Raw genomic sequence first — 20,242 nt, forward strand, 5'->3', positions numbered from 1 at the left:
AGCCATTACCTATTTGTTTATTACAAGACAGGTTCTTCTGAGTTGAGTATATTGCAAACTGTTGCTCAATGAACTTAGGCAGATTCCTTTTGTTTTATGAGCTTTCCAAGCATATGCTTTCACTGGAAAACTTTGCTCCCACAAGGAATCTGTGGTCAGTTTTATGCTTGAAGGCAGAAGCTCAGATCATGCGAGTTAGCTGTTGAACAGCCAAGCACCCGGCACAAAGAGAATCTTTTGGTTTTCTCCTGTGGTCATGGAGCCTGAGTGACTGCCTGACCTAGGGAAGTTTTAATTTATACCGCCCCCCCCACTGAGAGATGTATTATTGTTTAGTTACTGTAATGCAGGTGTGACTAGTTAAAGCACAGCCTTTTCAGCCTCTTTAATCACAACTGCTTCCTTAGGGAGTTATGCCCTGAGGTTGCTATGGAGTGTGCTTAGTTGATTAGGTTTCAGTACTGTCTCTAACTGAACTCTGCTGATGCAAATCTCTTGCAAGAATAAAACCATAGCATGGTAATTAGTAACCAAGAGCTCTTTGTAAACTGATTGCTGCAGTTAAAATTGACAAAAATCAGAATTAACACACAATAGAAGGTTTAAAGTGCCATTTGTTTGCACACAATAAGCTGGGCTATTTTATCTTCTTTTTTTCAATGCATAAAACTGACATGTAGAGTCATGTTGAGGGTTTTGGCACCTTTATTGGCTGGAAAAATCTGCTGTTTATTGGTACGGTCATTGCCTAGCCAGTTCTGCTACCAAAGCTGGCAGTCGCCACATGCCAATGTATAGAATGAAGTAATTCTTGAGACACAAACCACTTGAATTGCCATTTTCAGGAGAAGATAATGATTATAGGTGTCAAAGGACATAGCCTGGGTAAGTTTTAAAGTATTTTAGATGTTTTTTATTTTTTTTAAACTAGATTATTGTTTTCCTGGGGAATAACTATCTGCTCAGTTCTGCCAGCAGAGGCAAGGACACATTATCTTGAAGTTCAGTTGTACTGAGAGCAGCATGTCTGACCCCTGCCCTAGGCTGACAAACCAAAACAGAGTTTGGCACCTGGAAATTCATACCAGGCCTTCTGCAGAGTTTTAAGCTGTTCCACTGGATTTCCTGAAAGCCTTTGGCCTGGGTGGTTATTAAGCATTTTACATGTAAAATAAGATGTTGTTTTGGACTTAAATATAGGTAAGGAAATGAGTCTGTATACCCTTCATGTTTACTTTGCTTCGTTACTGTGTTTTAGAAATTTAGTAACCTGAGGTATGTTGATAGTTTAGAAGCAGTTTTTCCGAGCGCCCTTTCTAGTCCAGTGCTATTGAGCTCAGTACTTGCCAGTGAATATACTTCTCTTTAAAAAAACTGCAGAGGTTCTAAAGAAACAGCCTTTAGAAATAGCAAACATTTGTACTATGTTAATACATAGATGCCATGGAAACTTAAGAGTTTCATAACTGTTTTCATGATTTGTACAAGTTATTGTATTATCTACCTAAGTAGAACCCATGTAGACATTTGAGCAGTCAAGGCTGCCAGCTGGCTTTGGCATTTCAGGACACCACATTTCTTGGAAATGTTACTTCTAGTTTAATGAAAGAAATATCCTGGGATGAAAGAGGAGACCAAAAAGGTCTTGCTATATAAGCCAAGCGAGATGTTGGCAGTTGATATAAAACCTCTAAAATTTCTGGATGCTGAGCTGCTCTGCCTGATCAGCCAGCCAGCAGCAAGAGCCAAGTGCAAGTGCTGAGGATTTCAACTGGCAGATGCAGCCCAGTTGCACCAAGTCGCTATTCCAGTAACGCTGCCACTCGGCGGGGCTGTTCTTGTCAGTCCCTGCTGATGGACCAGCTTTCAATTTGCATCATCTTTGTTTAAGGAAAGATCTGCAGGAGGGGCTTGAGTCTGAAGGGTCTTGGGAATTTTCAGTACTTCTGATGTCAGTAAGGCTGAAAACAAAACCAACTTTTGTTGTGCAGACTGCTTACAAGAATGGTCTGCTGGATCTGCCGTGTTTCCCAGAAGATGCAACAGTTCATATCAGTCAGTTACCAATCAATGGCTGATGTATCTACCCGGGGCTTGATACTTGCCTGTAGTTCAGAAGACATATAAGTCTGTGAGGTACATAAAGCTAAAGATACATAAGCTCATAAGGCAAGGGACATCCAGTCCCACTCCTCAAGGGAAGTTCAGAACTGCTGTGAAAATGTTCAGTGAAACCTGTGAAAATTCTGGATTGTGATGGATTGAATTGGTTGCAGAATATTTTCCACTTTTGCCTTTGAACTCCTTAAAGACTACAGAGATGCTCTAATGAACTATCACCCTGAGTGCCTGAAGTTTTGTCAAGCACAAACAAGACACAACAGAAAGATAAATCCACGTGTGTCCCATCTCACAGTCAGAAAACAAGCTGGAACCACAGGCGTTGACTCTCACGGTACTGTGTGTTGCAGCCCTGTGGCTTGCAGGATCTGCAGTTTAGGGAACAACTGAACTTAATCAAGAAATCAAATGTAGTTTCACAGAGGGCTCAATGTTTAAGTAGTGATTATCAACTAGGAAAATCCTCTAGTGATTAGATCAGACAACTGAATATAGAAAGGCTTAATAAATAAAGTAAGTTTGGAAATTTTACCAAGAGAGCACTTTCACAGAACCTAAAGGTTTATATGGGAAAATAAACTGCAGGGGAAGCAGTTGGGAAAGTTAAAAGACTCAAAATTGTTAGGACATCTGGTTCTAAACTTTTGGCACAACTTTGTGGTTTTGATTTGAAATATTACTGGTAATTTGCAGTAATGAAACTATAAAGCAGTTGTAACAAAATGTTTTGACCAATCCAAATCAAGATCGTTGGCATATGAGAGCCTTAGAGACTACCCTGATAAAGGTGGAAAATTTGATGACGTGAAGCTTTTCTCAGGATGGCAAGGTTGTTACCAGTAGAACCAAGGAGGGAACTTGGAAAAGAGTTGCATATTTTACAGATTGGAAATTGCTGTACTTGGAAATTGGTCTATAGCTGCTGAAAATCCACTTGGTCTGCAAACTACCCAATCCAAAGCTTAGTTTCCCAGATCATAAAGCTTAACTAAATTTCTCACAGTAAAATGGGCCTTTTATCCCATGGGATCTTTCACTCTAGGAACCGTGGTATTTATTTCCAAGGCTGTTGACTAACTTTTGTGGATTATGTCTTATTTGGGAAAGGAGAAAGGGAAAATATGAAGCTGATATGTTCAAAGAAGCACTGCAGGAAGGGGAACTTGAGGCCATAAACTCCATTAGAAACTGGACAAGCACCATGAATTTTCTGGGGCCATCTGATCTTTATTCTGCAATGTGCAATGAGCTCTCTCTCTCTTATACCTGGGATATAGTCATTGTAGTTGTAACAGTTTTTGTCAGACACTTCATCGGACACAGAATTGTATTCTTCTACAAGAGATTCGACTCTTACAGCTAAGAATTTAAAGCATTAACTAGCTCATGCATTACTCCAGCCTCGTTGCTCTAGAGCAGAAGTGTGATGATGTCTTCTCTCCAAGTAAGTTGATTCATCATTCTAGAACTTTTTAATGACAAGTGATACAGTAACTAAGGGTGTAGTTTGATGAGTAATTTTCTGGCAGTAGTACTGATGTAAGCACTTGCTGTTCTCCCATACACAGACACTTGCATGCACGTGCTTGCTCCCCCCCCTTTCATTGTGCAATCTCACAGCAAACCTGTACGGGGAGTTGCTCTAACAGAAAATAACTCATTTGCAGGCTCATTGTCCAGATCAGGCTCTGTGTGTGACTATACAAATGGGCATGCTGGCACAACACGTGGGACGGTAACAGCTTAGGCAGCACCGCTGAGTGTAGCAATGGTCTAAACTTGCAGATACCTACAGTACTAGACAGAATGGATGCTGCATGGTTCCCGTTGCCAACAGAGCTTTAAACTGAGAACAACAGTGATTCCTGTGCTTAAGAGCAAACCCAGTGCTCATAAAGCTCTGTGGCATTATGGTAATACTAGGAAAGAAAAATAATGTTGGATCTGGAAGCATGCCAGATGTTGACCACTGGCATTCTTAAGAAAGCCCATTCACAGAAATCCTGGATTTAGTGTAAATAATCTGAGCGCAGCTTCTCACCTTGCCACAGTAAAAAATGTCTTCTCGGTTGATCCTTCCTTCAGCAATCTTCTCCCGGATGGCTTGTCCCACTTCATGCTCATTGTAGTAGACAAAGGCACCGTCGATATGCCGGTAACCAGTATCGATGGCAATCTTCACTGACTCCAAACAGGAACCTTTGGGAGTCTAATGGGAGAAGAAAAAGAATAAACATAGTTTCAGCCTCCTGCTAGTCTCTCCTGCAATGCTATAGCATCCCTGAGATTTGCACAAGGTTCGTGCTGTAGTTCATCCAGTCTAACTATCCCTTACCTCCCCAGACACCTGTGTTTCAACTTCTGAATAAAAATGTGCTGTGCACTTTTCTTCAAAACTGGCACGAATTTGGAACTAGACTGGAAAATGGAGCAAAGCAAAAAAAATTCTCTGTGTGTCTGGGAAAGAGAGTACTAGAGTCCTCAGAAAGTAGAATTAAATGTATTTTATATGAAAATTATTTCAGAATTTCTTATCTAGAGAGCAAGGGCTTTCCTACAGCAGCCATTTGATAAAATCCCTTACTGAAGTGGAAGAGGATCTTTTCGTTGAGCAGAGCTGGTCAACAACCTGCCTGATCAGTCTGTCTGAATATCTTATGGCCCAGTAGAGCTTTCAGCAGAGCAGGAATTTGGATTTGACTTCTTTCTCCTCAAATCAGCTTACCATTGGTAGTATCACAATCCAAAGGGTGATAACTTAGGACTGTCTACTAGTATTCCCAGTTCTGGACAGTTGCTTTACCATGTGGCTAAGAACCAGCAGATGCTTTGCTGTGCATTTGTATACATCTTACTGCTTCAGTTTAAGATGAGCCCAAGAAACCTCTTAAGTCCAAGTGGCAATTTTGTACTGTGTGCTGCACTTATGTTTACACATCTGTGCTGAAATTCAGAGTAAGCTTGTTTTTTCAGAACAGTCATATTTTCCATTAGCCAATGTGGCAAGCAAAATACGCATAGGCCAAACCAAGCAAAAAAGCATAAGACTGGTCACTGAAGTAATTTGGCTGGTTACTGAAATTGTACTGAAAACATCTTACTGTTGCCACATTTTGCATAACAAGAGGGCAGCTCTAAGGAGTAGTAGTGAAGGGCTCTCAGCGACATGTGGTAACACTATTCTCCCACCCTTTTCATAGGCATTGCTCTGCTGGAACAGGGACATCTGATTCGCTTAAAGGAAAACTGGAATAGAGTCAGTCAACCTGCTCTGCTGTGCTGCCGTGTGCCAGCAGCAAACGGCAAGAGGTGAATTTTGCTACCTCTGAGTGAAGGGCCAAGACCGTACTGCTTCTCCTATGAAGAAAACAGATGCCAGAGACATCTGGAAATGAGGCAGAGTATGAAGAGAGGATGTCAAATTTGTTGGTTTTGCTGATGCCAAGGAAAGGCAAGCAGGACTGGCAACAGGTGCTGTTGGGAAGGACCACGTTTTACCACAGCAATCAGTCTCCCCCCTGTCCCTCCAAGCTGCCCTTTTACAGCAGCCACTGGCTTGGCTGTCCAGGATTTTGCCATAAAATAAGCATCTGCTCTTCCATCACCTGCTGAACTAGATGTGAAACTCGACTTCCACAGGTTGCTGCAGCGACTAAGGACACTGGTCTGCCCTTCCACATTCGTGGAAGAAAGATCTGTGAAGGACTGCTGAAGACACATGGGGGTCAACCTCCCTGTCTTTCAGTCCCAGAGCTATAGGCTGGTGGCAGATTATTCTGGGGTAATGGGACCATATCCCAGCCTGCTTGCTCTGCTCTTCAGTGTCCCATCTGGGCTGGCTGCTATCGACATGGCTGGACCAACTTCTGTTGAGGCTCAGGGGGGACTTTCTGCTCCAGCACACAGTGCCTAAAGGTTACTTAAAATGTAAAGCTGCTCACGCTTGCCCTGATTTATTACAGACGTGAGTGAGGGCTGAGAGGCAAAACGGCACAATTTGGCACGCTAAAGTATTTACAGCAGTGCCGATGTAGTATTGTCTGCTTAATTGAGAGAGACAATGAAACACTTGTCTGAATGCTTTGCTGCTTTCATTTGGGAGCCTCCCAGAGGCATGCTCAGCCCCTGCCAGGGCCCTTTCCTAGTTGTTATTAGGATGTCATGAAGACCACGGCAGCTAAAAGCCTTCCAGGTGCAGTCAATGGCTAGTTTTCACTCAGGGCATGTCAGGCAGCATTACAGAAGCGCGAGGCATGGAGCAGCGACAACTTCCAACATGTTCGCTTCTTTGTCCCTGCCTGAACCTGCAAGGAAGGATTTGAGGAAGGCAGCAGGCAAAAAGCTCTGACACGGGTACTACAAGCCTGCAGTTACTGATGACAGTAACCTCAGACCTCCGTCTCGGCAATGAGCTGCACGGGGCTGTAGCCGCGGTTGCAAAGCTCAGGCTGACTAGCACAGAGCAATGGGGCTCAGCTTAAAGGTCTTGTGAGCTCAAGTCTAAGTGACGACTAGTTATCCAAAAGAGAAATATATTTTTAAAGTGCAATCAGTGTTTTCTCTGTGAAACCTGATTTTTCAAACAGTGTGACTCTGATTGCTTCAGCCTATTTGACTTCTATCATTCAAGTATATGAAAGCAGACCATTTAGAGTACAGTGATGCATTACATTAATACAGATTTTAAAAAGAAAAGCTTTCTTCTTTTTTTAACTTTTTCCATTTTGTTGAAGAGCCTGAAAACAGGGTGCGGACCTGATCCTAGAATTTTCTCTCTCTTCTCTTTGCGCTCTTGAGAGATTGCATGAACACTGTTCCCAGTTGTTTCCTGAAGCCGTAAACTAAACTCAACCAAGCAAGAAAATGTTGATTATTAAGTTGCGCCTTTTCTCAAACACCAGGGCCAGTTTGGTCAGTAACAAAAGCAGAAAGAAAAGATGAAGAAAGGTAGAGTCTCACATATCAAGGAATGGTATTAATTGCATATTTGGGAGGAGAGTGGAATAGAGGAAAATGAGAAAGCTTGCAGTTACTGCGATTGCCTTTGGCTGAATCAGTTAACTTATGCTAGAGCTGAACTTCTATGTATTTCTTAGTCTTTTGCATGGGACTTACACACATCTGTACAAATAATCTTGTGAAAGACTCTTCCATCTCGAGGTATAATCTTATTCTTTAGGGGCTTGAGGAGGCTTGTTTTGGATCAGGCCTTGATTACCAATGGCTGGAGATGGGTTTACATTAAATATAAATGTTTTCATTGCACTAGTTCATTTCATCTGATGTGGTATATTAGTTCTGACAGATTCTGGTCTAAGGTGCTTCATATAAAAATGCAAGGCAACCTAGGGAACAGTTTTTGGAAAATCCTGCCTCTATTGAACTGTCCCAGCTGAAGGCCTGGGACATCTGCAAGTCTGGAAACTTTATACCATATATTTATTTTCATTTTAATGGAGAAACTATCATTTCACATATCTAATCCTTCCAAACCCTGCAGTAATGGGCTGTGGTAAACTGTGCTGATGAGTTGCACAGGCTAGTCATGTTGTGGTTTTGCCACTTTTTTAGAAGTGTTGCCTTAAGTGTCGCATCTTATTCCATTGTTTCCTGACAGGCCATATCAAAGCTGGATGACTCAGATCACCACTGCTCATCCATCTTTCCATCAGAGAAGGCACAAACCTGTATCTTTCCCCTCTACCCTGCTGCTCAGCCTGAGGTGTCTTAATCTCTTCTGTCTTTCACGGAAATAGTGTCTTTAGTAGTGACCAGATCAGAGATTACCAACTGAAAACCAGCTTTTACTGAAGTGCAGGTAGAAGTTTGTGATGTGACTGCTCTTACATCTCATGGTGTTGGATGAGGGTCAGCACTTCAGTAGAGCAGCTGATGGTGCAGTGCCTCCCAGGCTGCCTGGCCACGGAGCAGCCACCTTCATCGGGAAAGCCAGACCTCCTCCTCCTCCTCCTCCTTCTCCTCCTTGCCGCGGGTTATACTCACTAGCGCACGTTATCTAAAATGCGGTTGCCTATGCTGTCTGCTCATTTCAGGTAGGCCTTTATTCTTGCACCATTCCCAAATAAGCAGGGCTCACGTTTAGAGCAGCACCTGCCAGATGATGTACTGAAACGTCGTTGTGCTTTGTCAGTAATAATTCAGGACGCTTTGGCCTCAAGATAAATCTCTGCTTCTTTATTACTTTTTATTTAAGCGTAGATAAGAGGTATGCCTGATCCTTAGCTGTAATTAATGTTTCAGCTTCTAATCAGTGTGCCCTGCAACTATGCAACTTTGATCAAGGACTGTTGTTTTAGAACTGGAATTTTATAACCACTTGTACACTGTAAGTCAGATTTTTATCTTCAGTGCTCTTACAGTCAGTCACTAATTTGTGCCAGAAAAGGTATTAAATTTATTACATGTTTTATGATAAAAGAAAAACTGCTTGGTTGACTAGAACCGCTCGCTCAGTCACTAATAACTCCTTCAATAGCATCTAGGTTCTTTTTAAGATTGTAGAGTTTAAGGAAACAACACACGCAATTATTCCCTCTATCAATCAATAGCTTGTAAACCTGCTGATTTACCACCACGCATGACAGATTAAACCAGTATCCGTTGCCTTCAGGCTCCATGGTAAACGAATCGGGCAGAAGGGCAGGGGAGCAGACTCAGGTTTGCACCTTCACTGCAAGAAAGAAAGGAAGCAGCAATTTGGCCCTTTCTCCATAGATGAAGTAGCCAACTGGCCAGTTACCACATTTTATGAGTCTGAAAAAGTAATGTCCTTCATCAGTTCTGCCTGTCTGAAAGGGTCTGCTCTCTTTTTCCCCTGAGACCATGAACTTTTTTATTTTTTAATGTTTATTCCAGACACCTTCCATCACATCCCATTTTGTCAAAAACTATTCCCCCTACCATAGAAAATGTACGGTTTCAGTTTTGCTCATGATTGCATGTGACCAAGCCACAGGAGAATATTTTTTTGTGCAGGCATACCCATGAATTTTACTGTTCCCTCTCAAGTAGAACAGTATTTGCTTAGCAGTGTTAGTGGTTGTCCTACTCATTACTGTTATTTAGTGTCGCTTTTCAGCTGCCCTCCAATTCTTTTGGTTTTTTTTCTATAGTATCCTTTTCTGGTCAGCAATTTCCATCAGCTTTCCAGCTGATAAAGAGGGATTCTGGTTACCTCCGAAGCAAAGGTAACAGGACACATTAGCGGCAGATTGTAATCTTGCAAAACCATGTGAACAGCTACCACAGGTACTGCTTTTATAAATGTCTTAACATCACTAGTGTCATTTATTCTGTATTAGTGCATACAGTAAAGGAAAACAGTCTAACTCAGGCTCCCAGGTTCTGCTCTGCCTCATTTCACATATGCAGCTTTACAGAGGTGCACCGGTCTCGGCAGCATGTGAGAGCTGAGGAAGCAGAACTTCAAAGAAGGAGCCATTTACCTTAGTCCCGAGCATCTCACGTGGTTAGTGCAAATGGTATCCAGTCCCTCAGCTGGGAATAATGATCCTGGGAGGAAGAGCTTGAGGTGTTGGGGGAGACAGGGCCATCTCCTGGAAAAATCTGAATTTAGCTGCAGCTGAATTACTCAAGAGATCCAAACTGTGGGCTCAGCGCTCCAGTCCTAACCTATAATTTAAGATGTGGAGCCGCTGTTTAGGAATCTTAGTCAGCTAAATACAGGAAGGAGAAAGTAGGTACATTCCTGGGCTCAGAGCCTCCTTCGCCAGAGCTCGGCACTCACACACAGATTCTTATGCAAGTTTCTAGAAGCCAAATTGCTTATTTCCATTTGCCTGTTTTCCGGACAAACTGGCAAAGAGGACTGGCTTAGGATGTTAGGAACAGAGCATAGAAAACATGTGTACTGAAGGCATTACAGGAAAGCACAGGTTGAGTTTACAAAGCCAGAGGATATAAGCCACACAAGGGTACATTCTTAGAATTGTTTAATCTTGTAAAGGAGAAGCTGTACTGTACACCTCTTTCTTGGAAAATGCAACGGCCAGCACATCCCTCTCTCTCGTACACAGGAAAACCTGGCTTCCATCCCCCGGAAGCGCTGGCAGCCGCCATCCAGGAAGCAAAACCCAGGGAAGGGATTTCTGCAAAAGCAGGTAGAGCTGAGAACGGAGGCAGAGAGCACCGCGGAGGGCCACGAGCTGCTGGGCCGGCCCGGAGCTTTGCTTTATGTCAGGCAGTGTGTTGCCTTAGGTAGTGGAGGACAGCAAATGCGCCCAGAGAAGATGGGGGGAACGGTGATGCTTGCTGCCTCGTGTCGTGCCGTGAATGAGCGTGGACAAGGGATGCCTTCCTCCTCTAGCCTTATGTCCCGTCAGTGGCCTGGAGCGTGAGGTTTGATTGCCATACAACAGAAATTAGATTGCGTAACTGTAGATTTAGCATTTCTTGAATTCCTGTGACATTGTTATTCTAGGAGCTAGCCAAAGCTTCTTCAGGAAAGCCTTATTATTGTAGCTGGCAGAGGCTGCTGGAGTTATTTTTACCACTTGATTGCAGAATCCTCAGTTTTAGGATTGCCGCAACTTTTCACTTGATGCAAATTCACTTAACGCAAACCTAAGCTAAAGGGCTGCCGTGCCTCTCTGTCAGCAGCTAGAGGATTAAAGCAAACCAAGCAAATGATGGGCACACCTGGGTCCCGCGCTCACAGTGCCAGCGGGGTCAACTGGGACAGTTTCCTGAAGAGCTGGAGGACACAATACTCAGGCGGCCAGCCCTGGAAAGTACGGGTCTAACTGGAAGGGTGAACGCTATCAAAACACCCTTCAGACAAGAGATATAATTCCAAGGATTCATGAAGTACAAGGGAAAGATAAAGCACCAGCTTGTGCAATAACAGAGGAGAAAGAAAAGGTTGCCAGTAGTTCTTCTACTTCATTCCCTAGAGTTAAAGGGGAGAGGTTTCTGGCGCCAGTTCGAAGAAGTGTTTGCAAAGGCAGATGTAAAACTTGGGGAATTCCACCACCTAGTTAGCTGAACCAACAAAAGTTGGCTTTGATGAAGCCTAGAGAGGCATTTTCTGCACAGTGTTGTCAAGTTTTGACAAATGCGGCCTCCTAGGTCAACCGAAGACACAACCCAGATGTTAGCTTCCCGTATGAACTGTAAGAACATGCTTACGCTGTTCTTCAGAGAACTGTGGGGAATCAGGGACACAGGGGAGAGCACGGCCATATTTAACGTATGGAGTCAATCAGGGACGTTTTAGAAAATGGAGGTTTGTCTGGAAAATTGGGCTCTAAATGTTCTTGCCAAAAAGCGTATCTTTCAGTTGTGTTAATTCAGATTACTCACTCGTAGAGGTTCAGTTTTCCCCCCCTTCAACAATGCCAGTGATTCCCTGTCTCATCTTCTGTAAAACAATCTTCATAACTTTTATTTACTTAGGAGGGCTTTCCCTGTGGCTCTTGAGCAGGGTTAAAAATCCAACACGTTTAGAAAGCCAGAGGAAAAGAGAAAAAAAAAAAAAATTTTTTTGCGTGCCAGTAATTGGCCTTGGTATTATTGCATTGGTAACAGCTAGCTTTGCAGTTTTTGGAAGAGGGGTATATTGAAACAGCTAGCGCTTGTCACTGCAGTACGCAGCTATGGAATGGAAAAGGTCTGCTTTCTGTTTGGTTACTTTTCAAACAAGAATCCCTATGACAGGTTTTGGGTAGTGCTACTGTCCTAAAAGCTTATCTGGATTAATCTTCTATTAGTTTTGGATCTGGGCTGATTAAACGCAATTCTACCCTATGTTATAGCCAGACATGTAGCTCGGTGGGTGATGTTGGCATCTAATATCCACTATCCGAAAGCCGTACCAACTCCCAGACAAAGTTGTCATCTCCTAAATGTCAGCTTGCTCTGGGAACATTTTCCTCTGGAGCACTCTTGCGGTGTCCAAGATCGCATGTGTCGGTACCACGCTCAGGAGCCAAGTGACGCGGTGCCAGGTTGGCTGTAAGAGCCAGCGCCTCTGCTTGGATTAGGCAGGCATCGCTGCACGGGGCCAGGCGATTATCTGGCTGTCAATGGTTTCATTAGTAGAAGTCCTCCGTCTCTTTGTTCTGGAGTTGTCTGAAAATGTTTTCACATAGCAGCTGAGATGTCAGCGTAGGTTAGAGGTTCTATCTTTTTAAGAAGAGTTTTTTTGAAGGCATGTAATTTAAGGCATGCTCAGGCTTGGGGGGAGTAATTCTAAGCACAATCTACTCCTCAGAGCAAACTAAAAAATACACTATTTTACAGGACTAGCAATTTTGTGCCCATTTAGCTCAGAAGTCCTCCGTAGGTTGATGAAATCTGTAGCTAGGAAGTTAGTCTTTCATTCACCCTCATCTACGAGGCAGGGCCCATCCTCATCAGGAATTTTACATGTTGACCATTTCAATAAATGCAGCTTTTAATCTGCCACACATGATTACACACTAATTGTGTTCATAGCTGGAAACACCACAGAAGCCATTGGCACAAAGTAGAGATTAGTCATACTATCAATTTGTTTTCTATTAAGCTTCAGGATTCATAGAAATGAAGAACCACAGAGATTTCAGCAGAGAAGATACATGGAGGTAAATGAGCCTTTCTGCAAATTCAGCAGTGTCTCAAAGCCATGGGTTTTGTGCAAATCAAAGTCATACTAACAGAGCTTGTGTCCTCAAGAAAGTTGCACGTAAGAATCTTTCCTCCAGCTTGACAGAGAGTGATAAGTAATTTTGTCAAATCCTACTTTAAAATCCGACACTAACAGTCAAAGTACAGTTCGTACACAAAAGCCAGGAGTTTTTGATCCTGTCACTTTTCAGAAAAAAGCAGCTACCTTTTCAGATTACCTGTTTTTTCTAATTAGATGACTTAATTTTCCTTTCTTAATGAGATAAAGATGCAATCTTGCCTTTATGCAGCCAAAAATGTTCCATTGTATAACAAGAGATTACAGGGATCTAGCAAGAATTGAGGCATCAAGAGGTGTTGCAGGCAGGGGAGGAGAGGTCATGGCTGAACACCAAGAAGACGAAGTCTTGAAGGCACAGAAATGTGTAAAGACTGTTCCAGCGGCAGAACAGAAAATTTGTATGGCAGAGGAGAAAAGGCGAATGCAAGATAAACGAACTCTGTTTTTTCGTAGGTGGTAAATATGCCATTAAAGCATATATGAAAGGGAAAGTTAAAATGCGTCATGCAACATTAAGCTTTTAGCAAAAGTCATTGATGAAGGCAGAATTTGAGACACTTTTGATTTAGTGCATTCTTCTACTCTGTACCCTCACTTATTTGCCATAAGAAGTCCAATCTGTGAAAGCAGTATCTTAAGTGTTCATCGGTTCATCCTTCACCCTCTGGCATATTTGCCATCTCTGTAGCAAACAGCAGGGATGGATTAAGACAATCGTAGAGCCCAGAGTTGCTGCAGTTTCTTGAATCCTCACGCAGACTCCTTCTCCTGTATCTGCTTACTCACAGTGCTTTTGATAATGTTTCCAGTGAGCAGCCACGCTCCTGCCCAAAAGCCATGTTGTTCTGCTACCTGCTAAAAGCTGACGCCCGCTACTGCACCTCCTCGAGGCATCTGGAGACCAAATACCAAGAAATCCTGCCTTTATCCTCTCTTGGCAACTGGGTCTTGACAGTAGCTGTGACTTAGTCGAGGAATTAGGAGTAAAATCTGAGAGATTAGGAAATGAGGGCATCGCTCAACACCAGGATACAAGCCACCAAAGGAAAGGCACGCCACCTGAGTATGGTTTAGTTAGTTTAGTGTGAAACCGAGTCACGACTTTGTCAGTGAGTGATCTGGCTACAGATTTATGGTTTCAGGATAAATATCGTTCAGCGCAAAGGCTAGGCAAAGAGTTTACTAACAGGCAGGCAAGGAGCCTTCCAGGACGTGTAGCAGATGAGGCACAGTTCTCTTCCTGGGCTGCAGCAACGTACCTCCTTCCCTTCTGCCCTTGCCTCAAGAGTACAGATCTCAGCTTGGGAGTATGGTTTTAGGATATCCTCAGAGACCAAGGGAACATAAGGCCACCCTCTGAAACATCTCAGAAATCCCAACCCTGAAAGGCCACGTGTTGCTATGTGTCGGCCAGCTGTGGCTCCGCTGCTCTAAAGTGCTCCCTGAAGACAAGAAAAATTCGTACCACATGAGGTAATACTCCTGCTTAAAAAGCAAATGGCTTGAGAAAGCCAGTGGCAGTTACCAAAAGGGACTGTAAAGGGGCACAATGTCATTTGGAAATGCTGGTCAGGGGATATAGCCCAACAACTTTTAAAAAAAACAATTTCGTTTTGGGAACTTTCGTAGCTTCTTATGTTCAGGGCATAAACATGAGGCTTCATAGCCAAATATCCCAGGTGACTCCCCCCAGCTTTGTTTAGGGAAGAAAAAGGCAAAATATCTCCCTGGCCTACATCTGCGGTGATTTCATGTAGCTTCATAAAGATCACTTCATTACAGAGCTAACTTCAGACTCAGTACTTGCTGAGTTCAAACACATTTTCATGTGTAACTGTTCACGTTAAAAGGACTGTGGTATTTTCTTAATATATTTATTTTAATAGCTTGTCGTGGGAAGCAAGCCAAGGCTGTAAGGACACTTGCATGTTAGGGCAGTTCCTGCTCTTGCCACTGCCTCTTATCTATTTCAAGTAAATATCTAGAAGCCGAGTGGGAGGTTTACCTCAGAAGGAAGGAGTAAGACAGTTGTCTGAGTCAGAGAAGGAGAAATTTGCAGGAAAGAGAACAAAAAGTGGAAGCCTTTAAGCTTCAGCCCTGTCTCCAGAGATCTCAGGTGTCACTCCTTCCTGGGACTTTCAGTACATGATCCGTTTCATAGCTTTGGGTCAGGCCAGGTGACTTTCTCTAAAAGTCATCTGGAATCATTGCTGTCTCCAGCTGATCATGTTTCAGAAGCCGGTGAGGGCCAGGAGGAAAACAGAGGGAATTAAATTGTGTGTAATCCACCCTTACTGCTGCTCGGAGATCCAGATAGCATCATGGGGACAAGTCACTTATTACCTCTTTTGACGTAAAGATAGCCTACGGCAGCTCCAAAGGCAGGCAGCCTGCAGCAGAGATGCAGCCTGCACAGTTAAGAGCGATTGAAATAGTTTGTGCGTGCATATGCTTGCGCGAGGAACTTTTTGGCATAAAAGGTCCTACGAGAGCACTAGGGGCCGTTAGGCCTGTACAAACGAAAAGTTACTCTGTTCAGCTTCTAGCTTGGGTGTAAAAAGTAATTCAGGGTGCCAAAACAGTGTTTTTACTTATCCAAAACAGATTTTTCTACTTGGTCACTTAGATTGGATAAGGGAGCCCTGGATGAACTTTTCCTCCCCCTGATTCAAGCCAGCAATTTCTTCTTAAACAAAACCCAGACTGTCTGGGCGCTCACAAGGGTTACTTTGTGGTAGTTAAGGATTTGGGGAAACGGGTCTCTCTCCCTCCTGGCTGGATGCCATACCGAGTTCTTCAGCATCCAAAGCCGTGGGGCTGGTGGGCAGCACGCTCTCCCGTGGGGAGAGCGCTCCTCCCGCTCCAGCCCGTGCATGTTTCTTCTTGCCTCTCTCTAGCTATCACATACCCCCACGATCACGTTATTTCCCTGGGCTGTGTGATATGAATTTAATCCCCGGAGGCGGGGAGGAGGACTGAATCTGGTTTCCCACTGCCTGTGCGGATTCCCTCACCAGCGGGCTATTCAAGGAAAGGCAACTGCTACCTCCAACTGCTTTAATAATCCTTTGATTCCTCAGCTTGTACTGCCAGTGCCCAAAATGAAATGCTTTGCCATTTGTTTTGCCTGAAACTATTCCACAAAACTGCTTCCAATTTATGAATGGATTTGGCTACCTCCGAACCTCATTTTTAGCAAAGTCGCAACTTTCCAAAAACCCTCACCCGGTGCTATTCTTGAGTGCTTTGCCCAATCTAATGTTTCAGAAGCAGCGCCTGTGTACAGTGTGGTTGCTACAACCTTCCCTCCGAGCCCTCTCCTCCCTCAGTCAAAACAGGAAGGCAGGAGAGGAGCTGCGGCCAAGGCCCCTTGACCTTCCAGGGAGACAGCGAGTATTTATGTGGACGTACTGGGCTGATCATCTTAGCTGTGTTGACAGGGCTGAATTATAAAGTGAAGCAGGCACAAGTGCAATTTTAACGAGGCATAGGATTTCCAGGATTTAGGAGTGTTTTTAGCACCTTTCCCCTCTAAGCCTGCTCATCCCCACGCCCCATCCACTTCCAGATGAGTACCGGTACCACTCGCCAGGCTGTGCTGGGAACTGAGCCGACGATGCTGGGAGGTGGCGGGGGGCCGATCCGGCTCTGTGCCCGTGCCACGGGCTCATCAAGGGGCCTGTCCTCCTCCACCCTCCCCTGTGGGGCTGCCCCTCCCCCCCCCCCCCCCCCCCCATCTATTTAATACCCAGGAGAATTGGGTCAACGGCTCGGGGGGCCCTCGGGGAGGGAAAGCTGGTCACGGCACATCTGCTGGAGCCTCGGCGGAGCGGCTCCTGCACGCGTGGGGCTTTGCCAGAAGGATCCGCAGAGCCAGACAGAGGCAGAATTTTAAAGCCCTCTGGAGGGCCCTGATAGTCCAGATTCCCTGCTCCTGCTGCGGTTCCCTCCCAAACCCATGAGGAGAGGGGATATTTGGGGAAGGGAAGAGAGAATAGGGGAAGGAGTTGGTGACTGAGATTTTCAGGGTTTCGCTTGAGTCCATCCTTGCTAGGACAAACAGCCTAATTTATGTAGGCAAGACTCTGATACAACTTATACATTTCCTTCCCTGTGTGAAGGAGAACGCAAAACCAACTTCAACCAAGTCAGCGCCAAAAAGCAAACTAAGCTTTTTGGTTATACAATTATTACCTTTCCTTAAAAGTAAGGATAGGAAACACTAGTTAAAGCAGCAAAAAATATTTCTAAGTGCTTTTCTTGATGAACAACCCAAATTTATCACTAATTCTATGACCCAGTGAAGACTGGTCTTTCTCTAGCAGATGAGCTGGTAGCAAATGGATTCGTTGCTCTTTCTTGCTGTGCTAGGAGAGTAAAGCAAAAAGAAACCCCCAACATTGCACTACCAGTGTTTTCGGACTCAAAGAATTAGCTGAACTTTTGTCATCCTGACCTGTATCAAGCAGAAGAAATGCTCTCTTGCACCTTGGGGGAAAGAGTGTTCCATTAAAATTAATCTGATTATCAAATAGACCTTTTTCCACAGCAGTCCAGCTCTACTCCAGTTGAGTGATGTACTTTGTTGAGTCAGTAAACTTGTACACAGGACCAAATTTCGGTCGATATATTTATTTTTTGCTCTGTGTTTCACAACTGGAGAAGCATGACTTATCTCTCAAAGTTGTTTTTGGGAGAACAATTAACTTATTTAAGACGAGCAAGGCAAGCTGCTGACACATTTCAATTCTGAAGGCACTGCTGTGCAGTTTATCCAGACAAAGCCCGAAACATGAAAGCTGGCCTCCTGCCTCTGTTTTCTTGTAACCGACCATCGCAGAAGCAGATTTCCCTGCTCCGTGGCTAACTAGATCTGCCTGGTTTGCTTAACCAGCAAGCGCATTCCTGCACTTCAGGAAGAACACTCTGGGCTCATTACGAGCTACCGGGCTATAGCGCGAGATTGAGAAAACAGATTTGTTTTGGACAAGCTGCTCTGACATGGAGGTGCCAGGGTGAATAACCTTTGAAAAGAAAAAAAAAAAATCTGCCTCCAAGAGCAAGATGAATAATCTGACAAATGAATGGCTCTGTATTTTCTATCAAAGCACAAAATGACTAGAAGTCGCGGAGATCTGACTCATGAGCAGAAATAGCGTGCTGGGGATGGCTGGCACTGTTGCTACCACCAGCTGCCTGCCCCCACTGCTGGAAAATGGGTGGCTCAGATGCTGCTTCTTAAGCAATTCAGCCACAAAAGGCTACAGCTAAGCATTTTAAGGGAAACATGTCAGTGCTAGTTTATAGCCTCACTCGTTAAGATAAACCTTGAAACGGTCCCGAGTTGCCACAAAGCCTTTCAGCTCTCTAGGTAGGAGAAACAGGACAGAAACCTCGCCAGGCGTCCCGGTGGAAGTTGCGCCAGGCGCAAGTCAGCACTCAGCAGAGCAGCTTGTCCCAGCTAAGCGGCACTTTGCTGCCACTGCAAGGTGTTGACAGAAGTGTCGTCGTTCCCCCCCCTTGTCAGCAAAGCAGCCTTTTTGAGATGGGCAAGCTTTAAGCCGTGACCTATTTAAACATCCTGCCCCATCACCAACCAGTAGCTGCAAAAAATTCTGCAACAAATCCTGTAGCTACTGTGTTTCCCCAGCTGTCCTCTGTGACAAGTTCCCTGACTCAAATACTCAGTCCTAACCCTAGCGTAAAGCTTCAGCCCAGCTCCTCCAGATAAACATCGTGTTTCACCTGGTCGTCTGCGAAAATGAGACTTTTGCAAGTGCCTTATCAGTGCTGCTTTCTCTACCTCTTCTCAGCTCCTCCTCCCACCTACAACTTTCTAACATGTTTACCGTGTAGAAAGAGAAAGCTCAGAACATCAAACTCCTACAAACGCGGAGGGAGAGAGAATGGGTGGTTGGGTACGGGCACCCGTCCCCACGGAGGGTGCAGTTACGCAGCAGTTTCAAACTGCTGGAAATTGGAGTTGCCATAGCAATGCCCTGCTGCTATCGTCCTGTCATCCCCCCTTCTGTCACCAGAAAACAAAGGAGATAGATAGAAACACGTGAAAAGCAAAAAGCCACTACCTGGAGCTGATTCGGCTGAAAACCAGCCCTACCTAAAAGTGATTCATTTTGGCTGGTTGAGCTCCGCGCGAAGGCTCACTGTCCACCTCGACCCACGGGAGGGCAAAGGGGGTGGCGGGATTTTGTCAGGGCAGGGGCAGAAGGAGCAGGACTGTTGCTGTGCTGATTTTGGGACATTTGAATTTCTGCAGAATGAACTCTCAGCAGGATTATAGCACGGCTGAGAAGCTGCCTCCAAAAGGGGAATCCCGTCTGCCTCCCTTCTCAGCTCCGGCAGGTTACTTGCCACTCTGAGCTCCCAGCCTGAGCCTGGCTAATGCCACAGCATCGGGCTCAGGCGGGATGTGCAGTGGGGCAGGAGCACCCCTTCTGCTGGCAGCCTCGTTTTTCCCAACTTAAAACTACTGTAAAATTGCAACTTGAGGGTTGGGGGCATGATATACAAGTCTGGAGAGAGATGCTTCAAGTTTGCTCAGAGCTATTTTGTCACTGAATTATGCAATGTTCGGCTATGCTACATTAAAACTCCTGTTAGAGAGCTTAATTTTGTTTCACTAACCATTATTCAAAGAACGCACTAGCTGAAAATATCTCCAGAAACTCTAATGATGCGGGGGACAGTGCCCAGCCTCTGAAATTGCAGATTCCCACTAATTCTTCCCATGTAAACCAGCACTATTAACCGGGGGGGATCGGCAGCCCTGGGGATTTCTCACACCCTTTCTGCATCACTCATGCACTGCCTGCAGCAGTGTTTATTGAAGATCTTTGACACTGTTATTAATACACCTTATCACAATTAATTAGTGGTTGTTAAATGGCTTTAATCGAGCGTTTTCTTTAAAACGGTATTTTTAATTACCTTGCGGTACGTGGAGTCGTACACAAAATATTCCACCTCAACTCCGATGCTATTACACAAGAAGGGTTCTGGCCACGCTATCTGTTTTCCTACTCTTCAAACAAACAAAAAAAAAAAAGAACTGCTGAAAGATCAGGCAGTTTAAGAGAGCGAAAGGCAGCAGCTAGCGAGGTGCGCAGAGGGAAGAAGCATCAGGTGTGCTCCCACAGCCTCGACGCAGCCGAACCAGGGACACTTAGATGGGATGCCTGCCCGGGTCACGCAAAACCGAAGGATGCAGAATATTTGAGAGTGGTTTGGCCGCTGGCAGTCAGCTGTGGCAGCCGCAGGAATCAGGATGCAGGAATTTGGGTCTTTGTTTCAGGAACATTCCTTGGAAAGCGGCGGGGGCCAGCTGCAAGACGGTCCGAAATCGCTCATCTTATCTGCGATCGGCTCAGTGCCGGGGGGGAGAAAGGGGGCAGA

General features: G+C 44.7%; 1 protein-coding gene across 1 annotated transcript in view; it reads right to left on the minus strand.

Moving 5' to 3' along the window:
* The window catches only part of AKR1D1 (aldo-keto reductase family 1, member D1), a 40,283-nt gene that overhangs the window by 14,559 nt on the left and 5,482 nt on the right, over nucleotides 1-20,242 (minus strand). The window contains exons 3-4 of the mRNA XM_010566354.1: nucleotides 12,100-12,153; nucleotides 4,163-4,330 (exon numbers count right to left, since the gene is read on the minus strand). Coding sequence (XP_010564656.1) covers nucleotides 4,163-4,330; nucleotides 12,100-12,153 — 222 coding nt within the window. The remainder of the gene's footprint in view (nucleotides 1-4,162; nucleotides 4,331-12,099; nucleotides 12,154-20,242) is intronic.

Source organism: Haliaeetus leucocephalus, unplaced genomic scaffold, assembly GCF_000737465.1.
Source record: "Haliaeetus leucocephalus isolate CR32 unplaced genomic scaffold, Haliaeetus_leucocephalus-4.0 Scaffold206, whole genome shotgun sequence".
In the NCBI taxonomy this organism is placed as follows: Eukaryota; Metazoa; Chordata; class Aves; order Accipitriformes; family Accipitridae; genus Haliaeetus; species Haliaeetus leucocephalus.